This window comes from Carya illinoinensis, chromosome 3 (assembly GCF_018687715.1).
Source record: "Carya illinoinensis cultivar Pawnee chromosome 3, C.illinoinensisPawnee_v1, whole genome shotgun sequence".
Lineage (NCBI taxonomy): Eukaryota > Viridiplantae > Streptophyta > Magnoliopsida > Fagales > Juglandaceae > Carya > Carya illinoinensis.
In genome coordinates this window covers 8,577,769-8,591,089 of record NC_056754.1, presented here as the reverse complement: position 1 = coordinate 8,591,089, position 13,321 = coordinate 8,577,769, and the positions used below count along the sequence as shown (strand labels likewise).

Below are 13,321 nucleotides of genomic sequence, written 5' to 3'. Positions count from 1 at the left end.
TTATTTGTTCAAGGAAATTGGTAGACAATTTCGTGGTTTTACAGGGGTACGTTGGGAATTTCAGAATTCATTCAATAAATCGAAGTTACAAGTGTGACTTATCAATACAGAAAAATTCAGACTATAAGCCAACCTACGCATCTGCTCTGAAGCATCCCCGCATACATAGTAGCGGATATTATCTTAACTTTTAAATCTCTCCTAAGCGAGAGAGAGAGAGAGAGAGAGAGAGAGAGAGAGAGAGAGAGAGAGAGCGCTCTGTATTAACAGAGAGGAAAGACCCCCTCCATCCTCCCAAGGAGGCGGAATACAGTACACTGTTACTATGGATACCAAGTCCAATAGCCTAATTCTATGATATTAATAACTAAATAGCAAACTACCATGCAAAACAAACATAAAACAGAACCCCAAGCACCAACCTGAGTCCCGACAGCACACCTACCGCAGGCATCAGCTGCATGAGCCCAGAACGGCACGAGCACCCAGCTCACGCATGGACCACAACCTTTACTATAGAGACCGGCCATACGACCACCAGCCATAATATCGCCCGCCAAAACGACAAAGAAGAAATGTGCCTCTTCTGCCAAATCTAAATCCCGAACCCGTTGAGGACTCCCCACCCGAGGAATTTATTGAAATTTCTATGATAATTAATTATATATTAATAATTTTGTGTCAATAACTATATTATTAATTAATTATACTATTATCTATTAGTTCATGCATCTGCTCGTCGAGTCCGTGGCTATACACGAGGCATTTCTCTAGAAAAAAAAAATCGAAGGCACAGAAAACTCAAAGTCAACATTCTGGATAATTCTACTAAAGGAGTGGATAATAATCCAGCAATACTTTCCTCCTATATTGGCACAGTAGCCCGTGCTTATACTCAATTTCATGTGTGATCATAGAAAGATGTTCTGAATGAAATTAAGAAGCACATTTGGAGTCATGTGCTGGTGAGTTTACTTTGAGAATACATTTTTTTCACCTAGATTAGTATAATATTTTTGACGTAATTCACTTACTAGGATGAATTCAACCTCGACTTTGGCCGTAGCGAGGATTTGAGAATTATGAATGAGTTAATGGCTACATTATTCCGACGTCACAAAGGACGGTGTCACGACCACTTTAAGAAGTTTGAGACGTTAGAAAAGGCTATGCAGTCCCCTTTCCAACAGATGAAATTAGATGATTGGAGAAAATGTTGTGATATTTTTACATCTTAAGATTATTAGGTATTCTAGATTTATTTACTTTAATTATTTACATTTATATTCGTTCTATATATTATATGTATATATATTACAATTAACATTCTTAATTAATGTTGTAGCACTTAATACACAGAATAGATCCACTCTAACTGTCCACCATCATACCAGTTCAAGGTCATTCCACCATTTTGCTAAAAAAATGGTAATTAATAAATTATAGAATTCATTTATTTTTCTGATATTCTTTTATATAAGCACTAACACTATCTTTTTAAAATTGCTGATGTCACTTTGTTAGAAATGTGATGATCCTGAAAACTTTTCCCTCGTTCATGTCTATACTGCTGCTCATACTAATGAGCGTAATGAGTGGATGGATCCTACCACTGCAGATAATTATGTAAGCGGAGTTAATTTTGTTAAATAAATTATGCAACATGTTATTTAGATTATTTTTTATTTGTATTTCTTTTAATATATTACTTATTATGTGTTTTCTTTCAAATTGCAGGAAAAAATGATGGAAATGCAGTCAACTTATGGGGAATCCTCTCTGAATGACATAAACATATTAACGTAAATGCTTTGACCCAAGTCTAGTATGGCAAGAAGTTTGGGACAATCTTTCAAGCATTCCTCCGGTTTATTTTTCTCAACCTCATCGATTTCACATATTAATAATCTTACAAAAGAGATTTAGAAGCTGCACCGTACGAGAATGAGTATATGAAGTCGAGACAACAAGAGTTCGAGTCCCTCTTAGAGCAACAATCTCATTTAGAGATGCGTTTACAGGACCAACAGAGATACCAAGAGGAAAGAATACGCAATGAAGTCCAAGAGCAAGTACGTATAGCGGAAGATGATGGTGCAAATGGAGTGTATTATGTCTTTACAACAAAATTGCGGTGGGTGAGGAGGAAAGAAGAAGAAATAAATTTTATTAATTTTATCAGTGTTTTAATATCTAATTTTAAAACATTATAAGACATTGTTAGTTATTAAACAATGGTGTGTAAATATGATACAATTGGTATGGTTTTTAATTTTTTTAATTTTATGAAATTAGTATTTCTTATTTGTACATTCGAATATAAATACAAAACGTTCGAACGTTGGTTCATCTTCGAACAAACGTTCAAACGCAATTGAACAAAATTAAAAAGTAATGTTCCAATGTACAACTAAACGTTCGAATGTAAACATACTCAAACTAACAAATCGTTCGAATGTTTAAATGATTAACGTTCGAACAAACATCCGAACCTATACACATTCGTTCGAACACTTCTTCGTTAACATTCGAATTAGCCTCCGAACGTTATACTAGTTATGTTCGAACATTGGTCTATTAACGTCCGAACTAAAATTAGAATGTTTATTGCAGTTAACATTCGGACGTATCAATGTTCAAATGTTTTACTGATACGTTTGAACAATAATCAACGAATGTCAACTTCTGTCATTCGAATGTCAATAGGTCGGGTTAATGTTCGAACGTTATATCATACGTTCAAATATTACCTTCTATGACAGTTTTCAACCGTTACAAAAAAATTTCACGTTTGAACGTTATACCAAACGGAACACCAATTGTATTCTGTGCCACACATTAGGTGACGTTTGTGGTGACGGTTTCAAACTGTCATCAAATGTATTTGGTGACATTTTAGTCATTTTTTGTGACGGTTTCCTCTATCACAAAATACAAATTGCGTTATAGTGTAAGATATGGCATATTTATCACTATTGAATAATCATTTATTGTATATTTTTTTATCATCAAATTGTGATAAATATACCACATTATATATAGTAGGATGCAAATGAGATGATGATGCATGTGGTGTATAGAATTACTCTGGGGTCTATCTATTTTAATAAAAAAAAAATCGAATAAAGTGGTGTAATCTCATGGTCCCAAAACTTTAATAAAGGTGCTGTCAGTACAATTTTTCCCATTAAACAATAAGCTCTAGTGGCGCACTATACTCTATAGGGATCTATCCTTCTTTTGGTTAACACTGATATTCTTTACACGCTATTATAAGTATAGTACCCTTATCAGACATGATGCATGCATGCGAGTGATTTGTGAAGGGAGTTCTGATCAGCTAGTAAGAGTTATCAGTAGAAATTAAGGAATACTGAAAATTGAAATGGAGGTCGTCACTTATAAGACGAAGGTGGGATCGGGGAGGATGCATCCTGATCTGGCATTCTTCGCGATGCTTTTCATACTTCTCAACGCATATTGTTGCAATGCTTTTGTCATTGTGAAGAGTAACAACAGTTTCCGATGCAGTGGCCGCCTCGATGAATGCCTGTTCGAGGAGGAATTGGAGTTGGAGTTGCTGATGAATCCCTACGTAAGCCGGATGCTCGTTAGCTATAAAATAAAGCCCACACCCGGCATAGCTGGACAACCAGCCATTGCTTGTGGGAAACCTCAAGATGCAGCTAATCCTCAATATAATACATGTATCGCCGAGGTAAAGAGAGACTTGCACCTTTGTGTCCAGGGCAGTATCTTCACACGCTGCGGTGACAATAATCCTCCGTGATCAATTGTAAACTTCGTTATTTTATAATATCCTATGCTATGTGTGTGTTTTTTTTAATCCTTTTGTTGTCGTTTTCTCTGAGGATTGGCCAGAAACTATTACCAGTTATGTTCGTATGTTTGAATCGATGTGTATGTCTAATTTTGCTGGAGAATAAACTACAATTTCCACAACAATTTTAAAGGTTACACGTATATAACTGTATGTAATTAAAACTATATAATTATATATATAACAGGAGAAATGCTATGATTTAATCATGTAGACTTTCTCATCACCCCAACGATCACTGTTGAAGGGTTCATGAATGAACTGCGTACGCACTAACAAAGAAGAAATATATATTAAGTATCCGTTTATAAAATAAAATAATTACTTTATATTAAATCAAGTACTAGTCATGTGCGTTTAACCAACAAAACAACAAATTAAGTTTTAAGCTTGAATATATATTTCAGCTCGATCGAGCTCAAGAAGAAAATGTTTAGGATCATCATCATTTCATATATAAGCAACAAAAACCCTAAAGGCTTATAGCTGTCGTCTCCTAATAAACCATTAGAGTTTTGCTATATACAAGCACAGTCGCGTACTAATCTGTGTATCAATACTGATTTATTCATACTTAAAATTTAAATTAATATTGTTTTCAATAAAATCTACTTTTTGACCAATCACATCACATTAATACATAATTTTACTTGCAACTATATATATTTTTCCAAATCGTTATTGGGGTCATGGAGATAATTATGGAGCTTAACTAGGTCGTTTGTGGCGCGTGGCATCACACAGCTTCTTTAATTGTCTGTGTTTCTCAGATCCAAAGAAGTTCAACATCATATCTGCACTAAATTTTTCCCACCAAGACCGTAGCTTTAAAAATAATTAGCATCTCACACACTAGATACACAATACCACACTACTTTTTATTTTATTTTTATAATAAATATATGATAAATACATGATGAATAGAATAACTCAATTAATTTAATAAAAAATAAATAAATAATTTAAAATATATATAGAATGTGATAAAGATAGCTTAACCCTTAAAAAAGAAAAAAGGTAGACATTACGACGAAGAGAAGAGAGTGCCGAAGAAATCTGACCCACTTATGAAGATTAAAGTACTTGTAAAATTAAAGTTGACCTAATGATCAAGCAAAGCACAGCATGAAGTGAGAGGACGTACTGGCATGGATCACGGGTAAAAATAAAAATAAAAAAAATTATTAGAACTAGAAATTACAAAGTATTTTTCCTTGGTTACTAATTAATTTGCGAATAAATCAATAAAATAGCAAGAACATTGATTTTAGTGGTTTGTTAATTAAAGTGATTGGTGTAATTTCCAAATTTAATCAACAAATAGGGAATGCAGTTGTAATTTCACGAACCTGAAAAGCTGAATTATTATTAGTATGATTGTTCCATTAAACACACACACACTGCACGCACACACGCGCATATATATCACATATAGAGACCCGGCCAGGGTGCGCCGCAAGAGTATATGTATTCACACACACACACACATATATATTTAATATGTGTGTGTACAACCTCGTTCTTTCAATCACGATCATCACATTCTTCTTTACCCACACTTACAAGAATAGTACTATTAGGTTACATTTGGATGCTAAAGTGATTTGAGATAGTTTTATAAATTAGACTATACTTTGCATTCAACTGCACACAAGTATGTTCATCTAAAATATTGAGACTCATTATTTTTTCAACTCCTCATAATTATTCAATTACTACAACAAAAAATCTCACTACAAGAAAAATAATTTTTTGCGTCACTTAAATTGGATGCAAAAAATATAAAATAGTTGCGAAAAGAACTTTGACAACCATTTTACATTTTTTGCATCTAATTTAAGTGACGTAAAAAGTCTTTTTTCTTTTTGTAGTGTCTATCATTGATAAAACTTACTACATTTTCAACTTTTTATAAAAATTTAAATATATCTCAACTTATTTTATACATTCAAATAAATTTCAATAGAACTCAAATTTTTATACAAAACTCATTCAAAAACATCTTTAACTCTCTACTATTTATATATAAATTCATATAATCTGAAATATCCCTATCATCAAAACAGATCGTTAATCGTTAAAAAAAAAAAGCCCACACCAAATAGAAAATAAAGCCCATTCAGTGTCTTTCATGCTCCCTCCGTCTCTGCCCAACCCACAGTGGTATTTTACAAATATTGTTAATTGAATGCAAAGATGCTGATGAGCTGGAGCTGTCTAAACTCTAAATTAAGGAGGTCTTTGTGCTGTAAATTATTACATGCACCTTGAAATCTCTGCTTTGTTTCCGTGGAGAAATACACGATATTGCGCCACTACAAAGTACAAAGGCATACCTCAGGTTAACGAAATTTAATTCTATTCAAAACATAGAAAGCTCCGCTCATTCATGATCTTTATGATCGTATGGCTCCCGAAGCACAATTTTCTCTCTCTTTTGATCTGTTCCTCTAGTACTACGTACCCTTGTCCATATATGTGTAATATGTTTCCCGGCCCTTCGCTAGCTGGCTTCGAATCTTTAATTTGTTTTTAATTTGCTAATTTTTTTAGGATTCATCACTATATATTAATTTTGAGGAATGGCAAATATTTCATTCTTTATATATATATATATATGAAATCTTCAAAATTTCCTAAAGGCTTACAAATTTGCAGCTTTTTTCTAAAGACTCATTACAGGTAAAATTTTTCCCAGTGATACTATATTTTGTCTCCTGTTTATAATATTACTTAATTGTGATATTATTTCAAAAGGTATTTAATTATCAGGATATTAATTTGTATCGGATATTATACGTCGGAAGAAATACGTACTTAACTAATTAAATAAAATAATATAAGCACAAAATCATTTCAAAATTACAAATTTTGAATAAAATAATATTGTTTTTTAAATTTTTATGTTTTCTGTTTGCTTCTTGACAAAAAGCTCGTAACAAATAAAGTTATGGAGGACAGCTCACAAGTCACTCATGCTATGCTACTTTTACCGAAAGCGAATTGGGGGAAGCTGGTATGAAATTTCGAAGCGCGTACGGGGGTGCTTGGCAGGTACATGAATAATTCAACATTGTTAGCTGTCAGACATCTTTATGCTGTTAGAATATAAAGGAGCTAGCCCTTTTGTTTTCCCGTTTGTGCGTGATCATCTCTTGCTCCCATGGCGAACGTCTCAATACTCAAGCCTATTCTGCTCGTTTTCTTACTCTTCCTTCTCCCCCATATTTCAATCGCTAATTCTACTCCTCGTTACATTGCCGTTGATAATATTTCCCTCAACTGTGGCTCTGCTGGCAACTCAACGGATATGGATAAGCGCATGTGGATTGGAGACTTGGAGCCCTCCAGATTCGCTCCCATAGAAGAACGTAACCAGAAATCTATTACATCTAAAGCCCAAAGCCAAGACTCATCTGTAGAAACTGTCCCCTACATGACCGCCCGTTTATCCTATTTCCAATTCACCTACGTATTTCCTGTCACCTCCGGTCCTAAATTTGTTCGGTTGTACTTTTACGCAGATTCATATTTTGGTTTTGATGGATCTCTGGCCTTTTTTACCGTCAAAGCAAACAGTAAGTTCACCTTACTTAGAAACTTCAGTGTTTCCATTCTTGCTAAACACTTGGGGGGCTCAAAACTTACTCTTTCTAAAGAGTTCTGCATCAACGTTGAGGAGGATCAAAAATTGAGTTTGACATTCATTCCAACGCCAAGTACTGCTTCTAGCAGATTCTTCGCTTTTGTTAATGGAATTGAGATCGTCTCCATGCCAACGTACCTCTACTATAGCAATCCAGAAAATCCAAGCCCACCTTACGTTGGCCAAAATTTTCTGTTCTCTATAGACAACAGTAGGGCACTCGAGATGATTCTTCGACTTAATATGGGCGGGAGCTCGATATCGCCGACGGGAGACACTGGCATGTTTAGAGAATGGTCCCCAGACATCCCTTACTTGTTGAGTGGAGGCGTGATCCCCCGTCAGCCAGATTTGACGCTCAAATACTTAGCAATACCAAATTACATTGCCCCCGATAACGTTTATCGGTCTGCAATCACGATGGGTCCAAACATAACTTGGAACTTGCATTCTAATTTGACATGGGGTTTACCTGTAGATCCGGGATTCAATTATCTGGTCAGGCTTCATTTCTGCGAAATCGAGCCCAATATAACGATGGCTGGTGAAAGGCCATTCATTATATATATAGACAACCAGACAGCCGAAGGTACCGCTGATGTAATTATGTGGAGCGGAGGAAGGGATACACCTGTGTTTCAGGATTATGTTGTGCTGATTCAAAAGATGGGAGTTGAGGATCATAAGAGTACACTCTTTATTGCTCTACACCCTGGAAAAGCTACCAATGCAATCTATGATGCCATTTTAAATGGGGTAGAAGTGTTCAAACTGAGCGACAGCAATGACAACCTAGCCGCACCCAATCCTGCCGGTACTTTGCCTCCCTCTCCACCTCTGGCTCAACTACCTGCTTCGACATCCAACTCAAGGAAAACAAGATTCAATGCCACTGGAACCGTTGTAGGCTTATTCTTGGCCTTGCTCACTCTAGTGTGTTGCGTGGTTGTTTGGAAACTGCGGGCATCTAAGCGTTTTGGTTCTTACCATCCAATATCAAAGTGCTGGCTTTGGTCTAACCAAAACAAAGGAAACTCAACGAGGACAAAAGTCTCATCACTGCCCGAAGAGTTATGCCTCCAATTCTCACTTGAAGAAATCAAAACAGCAACCCACAACATCGATAAGGATTAGTTATTAGCGTCAATGGCTTTGGGAAGGTATATAAGTGTTTCATCTATAAAGGATGATTCCACAAATCAAGGCAAAGATCACACAACAGCAAGTTTGGCAAGAATCATGTGTGTAACAATCACCAAATCATAGAAATTAATCTTTGTAATAGTTAGCATTTTACAACCACAGTCTTAGCTTGCTTTCCTAGAATAGCACTAGTAAACTTTATATTTATACTATACGAGTCAATGTGTCATTAGTCTGAAAAGTTGGTTGTTTTTTAGTAATAAAAATTCTATCAATATTCAAAATCCATCATGGTATCAGGAGAACCATCCTCTCACGAGAATTCGATCACCAACTCACATACTTCTATCACAAATCCATCATCCCCAATTGATACTCCCTTGATTGCTCTAAACATTTCTACCCAAATCAATGAAAAACTCACCCCTTCAACATTTCCTTAATGGCGTGCACAGTTTGAAGCACTTCTTATTGGGTATAATCTTCTAGATTATTTCACCTCCATGCCCAAACCACACTGGCACCTCCACATCCTCACATAAAAAAACCTATTGGGCCAGGCAAGATAAACTCATTCTCAATGTCATTTTGGCATCCACTAACACCACCATCACCCCTTTTATCTCCGTTGTGAAAACCTCTCAAGAAGTATGGAAAAAACTCAATACAATGTATGCAAGCAAATCTCGCACAAGAGCCATGCAACTCAAAGAGGAACTCACTTTGATTAAGCGGGGTAATAAGACAATTCAAGATTACATGCACACTATAAAGTCACTTGCAGATGAGATTGATCTCATTGATCATCCAATTTCTTATGATGATCTTAGAATCATGTCCGTAACAATCACCAAATTACAGAAATTAATATTTGTAATAGTTAGCATTTTACAGCCACAATCATAGCCTGCTTTCCTAGAATATAACCTATAAACTTTGTATTTTTATTATACAAGTCAATGTATCATTAGTACTAAAAAGTTGGTTGTTTTTTAGTATTTAAAATATTGTCAATATTCAAAATCTATCATTGTTGACGATGGAACTATGACCGTGGCAATCAAGCATTTGAACCTAGAGTCAAAGCAAGGGCGCCAAGAGCTTTGGAGGGAGATTGTGATGCTCTCCTAGCTTTCCCATATCCATCTCATCTCTCTCATTAGATACTCCAATGACTAGAGGGAGATGATCCTTGTCTACAACTACATGTCCAATGCGACACTATGAGAACACCTCTACGACATGGACAAGGATTCCCTCCCATGGAAACAAAGGCTCAAAATTTGCAATGGAGCGGCATGTGGTTTAAACTACCTGCACACTGGACCAAAGCACCTCATCATCCATTGTGACGTGAAGACAACCAACATTTTATTGGACGAGAATTGTGTGGCCGAGGTTTCTGATTTTGGGTTCTCTAAAGAAGGTCAAGATGACAAGGTAATTAGTACCATGGTAAAGGGCATGTTCGGGTATTTGGATCCGAATTATGCCAGGCATCAACAACTGAGAGAAAAATCAAACGTGTACTCATTTGGCATAGTGCTCTTTGAGGTATTATGTGCCCCAAAAGCACTGAATCCAAAACTGGAGGAGGAGCAATGGAATTTGGTCCCCTGTGCCCGAAAATACATTGAGAAGGGGATCGTGGGTGAGATCATTGATTCGAATCTGATGGGCAAGATAGCTCCAAAGTGTTTCAAGGTGTACATGGATACCGCAGAGAGTTGCGTGAGTGATCAAGGGAGCCAACGGCCCACGATGTTATGGATAAACTTAGCTTTGCATTACAACGACAGGAGGAAGTAGACGTTGCCAGTGAGAAAGTCAATCCCGACGGCAAGAAAACCTATACAGAGGAATTATCATTCCTTGTTTCCGATACAACTAAAACTCGCTAATGCAATAACATTTTCAGTGGCACGTGTCGGAATCGGATAGTGGAACTTGATTGACTACAACTAAAACAGGGATGACCTACCCAAGTCTTGATTCTCATACTGTGAACGGCGAAGATGTGTTTAAGAACACCACCAACGTCTCCAAAGCTTAAAAGTGGTCTTTTTCTATATTTTCCCAGCATACGTGTGGGGTAGTACCAGTTATATAAAGATGAGATAAGGTTGGAAAAGTGAATAATAAAGAAAGCTAGAGAAGGAAGAAAAGATATGCGCGTCCGAATCAATTCATTCGCCATCATGAATACTTTTGCTTTCTCAGTCCATGTTCATATTGTGTTTTTCAACACTTCTTAACATAATTTATTATTATTTATGATTTTATTATTATTTTTATCTATTTTTTATTATTATTAATTATTTTTTACTATTATTCAATTATTTTTTATTATTTTTTATTTATTTTTTTACTATTATTTATAACATATTTAAGTACTTTTTCACATCCAAATCCTTAGTCTGTGCAATGTGCAAGCTAAATTCTATTTAGTACTTGGAAAGTAGGTCAATAATTGAATTTGACAAACTAATTGGGCCCTCATAAATTGATAAACTAATTGACACGATGTAATGAATTAAATTAAAATTGTTTTCATGAAAAGACAAAAGTTGGGCCCCTTGCTCCTCGTAAAAGCAGATTCTTTCCGAGTAATGATCGGGACATCCATTAAAGCAGGGGTACTTGTTTCCTCTATTTCCTCCCTTTTGGACAGAAATGATATATATAATTGAGAATGTGGAAGTAATATGTATTTAAAAAAAAAAAGATAAATAAAAAATTTATATAAAAAAATTAGTTTTTTATAATAAATTTTAAAATAATTATGCAAGACTTACCTATCTTAACATTATAGGTAACATTACTCCTTTTTTTAAAGCAAAAACGTGTGAATCGTAATAGAATTAGGAGAAAGATGTACTTTAATTGTAAATTTTTAATTTCAAAACCTGAGTTTTGGTCATAATCAAATAAAAACCGTCTGATTAGAATTTAATCCAATAAATTATGTTAAGGTTTTGCTCCATTACTATTATGGATCGGTTCCATTTCTCGATTTATTTTTATTTTTAATGGAATAATTTCCTATTTTTGTAAATATTTATTGAGATCCCAATTATCTATGATCATTTTTTTAATTTAGTAATCTGATTCACTCGTAAAAAAACAATATAGTTGGGTTCTGGTTGAACATCTCATCTCTACTTCAAATGATGAAAGCAATTCGCACCTTTTTTTATTGAAAAAAAAAAAAAAAATCTGCCCCACCCCTCAAGCATATAAATATATATGTATATGCTTCTGATCATATATAGATCTCAACATTGACGTATGATATGAAAATTTAGTCCTAATTTCTAAACCACAATTAATTCGTATTAATAATTGTATAGTTGTGGCAAGCCCCCTTGATTAACCAAAGCTAAAAATCTCATCTCATCTTATTTCAACTCATCATTATAATTTTTTCAAATCTCCATACAAAATATAATAAATAATTTAACTTTTTCAAATTTCAATACAAAATTAATATTAAAAAATTATATTATAATAATATTTTATTTTATTACTATTCAAAATATCTCATCTCATCTATGTAACCATGTATAATATTGATTCGTATCAATCAACCAAAGATGTTTTTTCTCAAATATATTTTTTTGAATAATGCTTTTGAATAATGCCAAGCGTAGTATCAAATTTAAAAAATATTGTTAATAAGCAAAAATATCTATTCAGTTTTCAAATAATTATAATTTCACCCTTTGATTTTATCACATACATGACATGACAACTTTCAAATAGCATATTATGTTATTTCTATCTCAAAAAAACTCTTTTTTTTGTTTTTTTTTTGTTTTTCTAAATAATTATTGTAGCATATTTGAAAGTGATTTAAACCTACGGTTACTAAATAGTAAATTTTTTTTAATAATAAAACTTATTACTTAACCTCTGCAACTATAAATCTTAAGCTAAAAGGTATATCATTCACCACAATCCCAATAAAATTGACAACTGAACATTTTTTAACATGAACTAGGTATTTTTACAAACTTGTCGAAAAACTATGCCTATGCGCTTCACATCTGTCCTCAACTATACTAAAAAAATTAAAATACAATTATTTTTTAGTATAACTGATGTGAAAAACTTCCACCTTAGCAGTGTGCCGAATGTTATGTTAAAAAAATGCTTTTAAATAGATTGTTTCTTTTCAATTCTTTTAGCATTTCTAGCCAACCATAGTTCCCATAGGATTAATGATAGAACAATCTGGGCAGTAAGAGTCTAAGAGATGCCTGGTCTAAGCCTCTAAATATAGTCCACCAAGTTGCATACTCTCTCTTTCCAAGAATATGAGTGAATGAGATTGGAGAGCCCATTTGGTATCTAAGCCTAATATAAAAGTTCTCTGTCAACCAGTCTAAACTAAAGAATCCAGGCACAGCAGGGATCTACAAGCTACACGCCGCCTAACTTGGGAAGGAGCGGATTTCATGCATGTAAGTAATTGTTTCGATTACTTAGAAATGATCTAATTTGATCAATATTGCACAAGATAGACATCACGTGAAGATAATCATATATAGTACTGATCTAATCCAACAGAAAACTTTTATACATATCAGGTAACCTCAAAAACAATTTATCTTTAAATTTCGAATTAACTAAGTAATATATTTTACTGATTTAAGCATTGGAATATTTTTAGGCGTATCACGTCGAAGTTT

The 13,321-nt window shown here is 34.3% G+C and overlaps 1 protein-coding gene and 1 pseudogene across 1 annotated transcript; both read left to right on the top strand.

Annotated features, from left to right (window-relative positions):
- Positions 1–7,004: 7,004 nt before the first annotated feature.
- Positions 7,005–8,621, top strand: LOC122304435 (receptor-like protein kinase FERONIA). Its single transcript, XM_043116714.1, has one exon. It carries the CDS (start codon positions 7,005–7,007, stop codon positions 8,619–8,621), a length of 1,617 nt encoding a protein of 538 aa, XP_042972648.1.
- Positions 8,622–9,299: 678 nt separating this feature from the next.
- On the top strand, positions 9,300–10,473 carry LOC122304434 (annotated as a pseudogene).
- The last annotated feature ends 2,848 nt before the right edge of the window (positions 10,474–13,321 follow it).

Coding starts and splice junctions, on each gene's coding strand:
- LOC122304435 (XM_043116714.1), top strand. CDS start 7,005: ATGGCGAACGTCTCAATACTCAAGCCTATTCTGCTCGTTTTCTTACTC.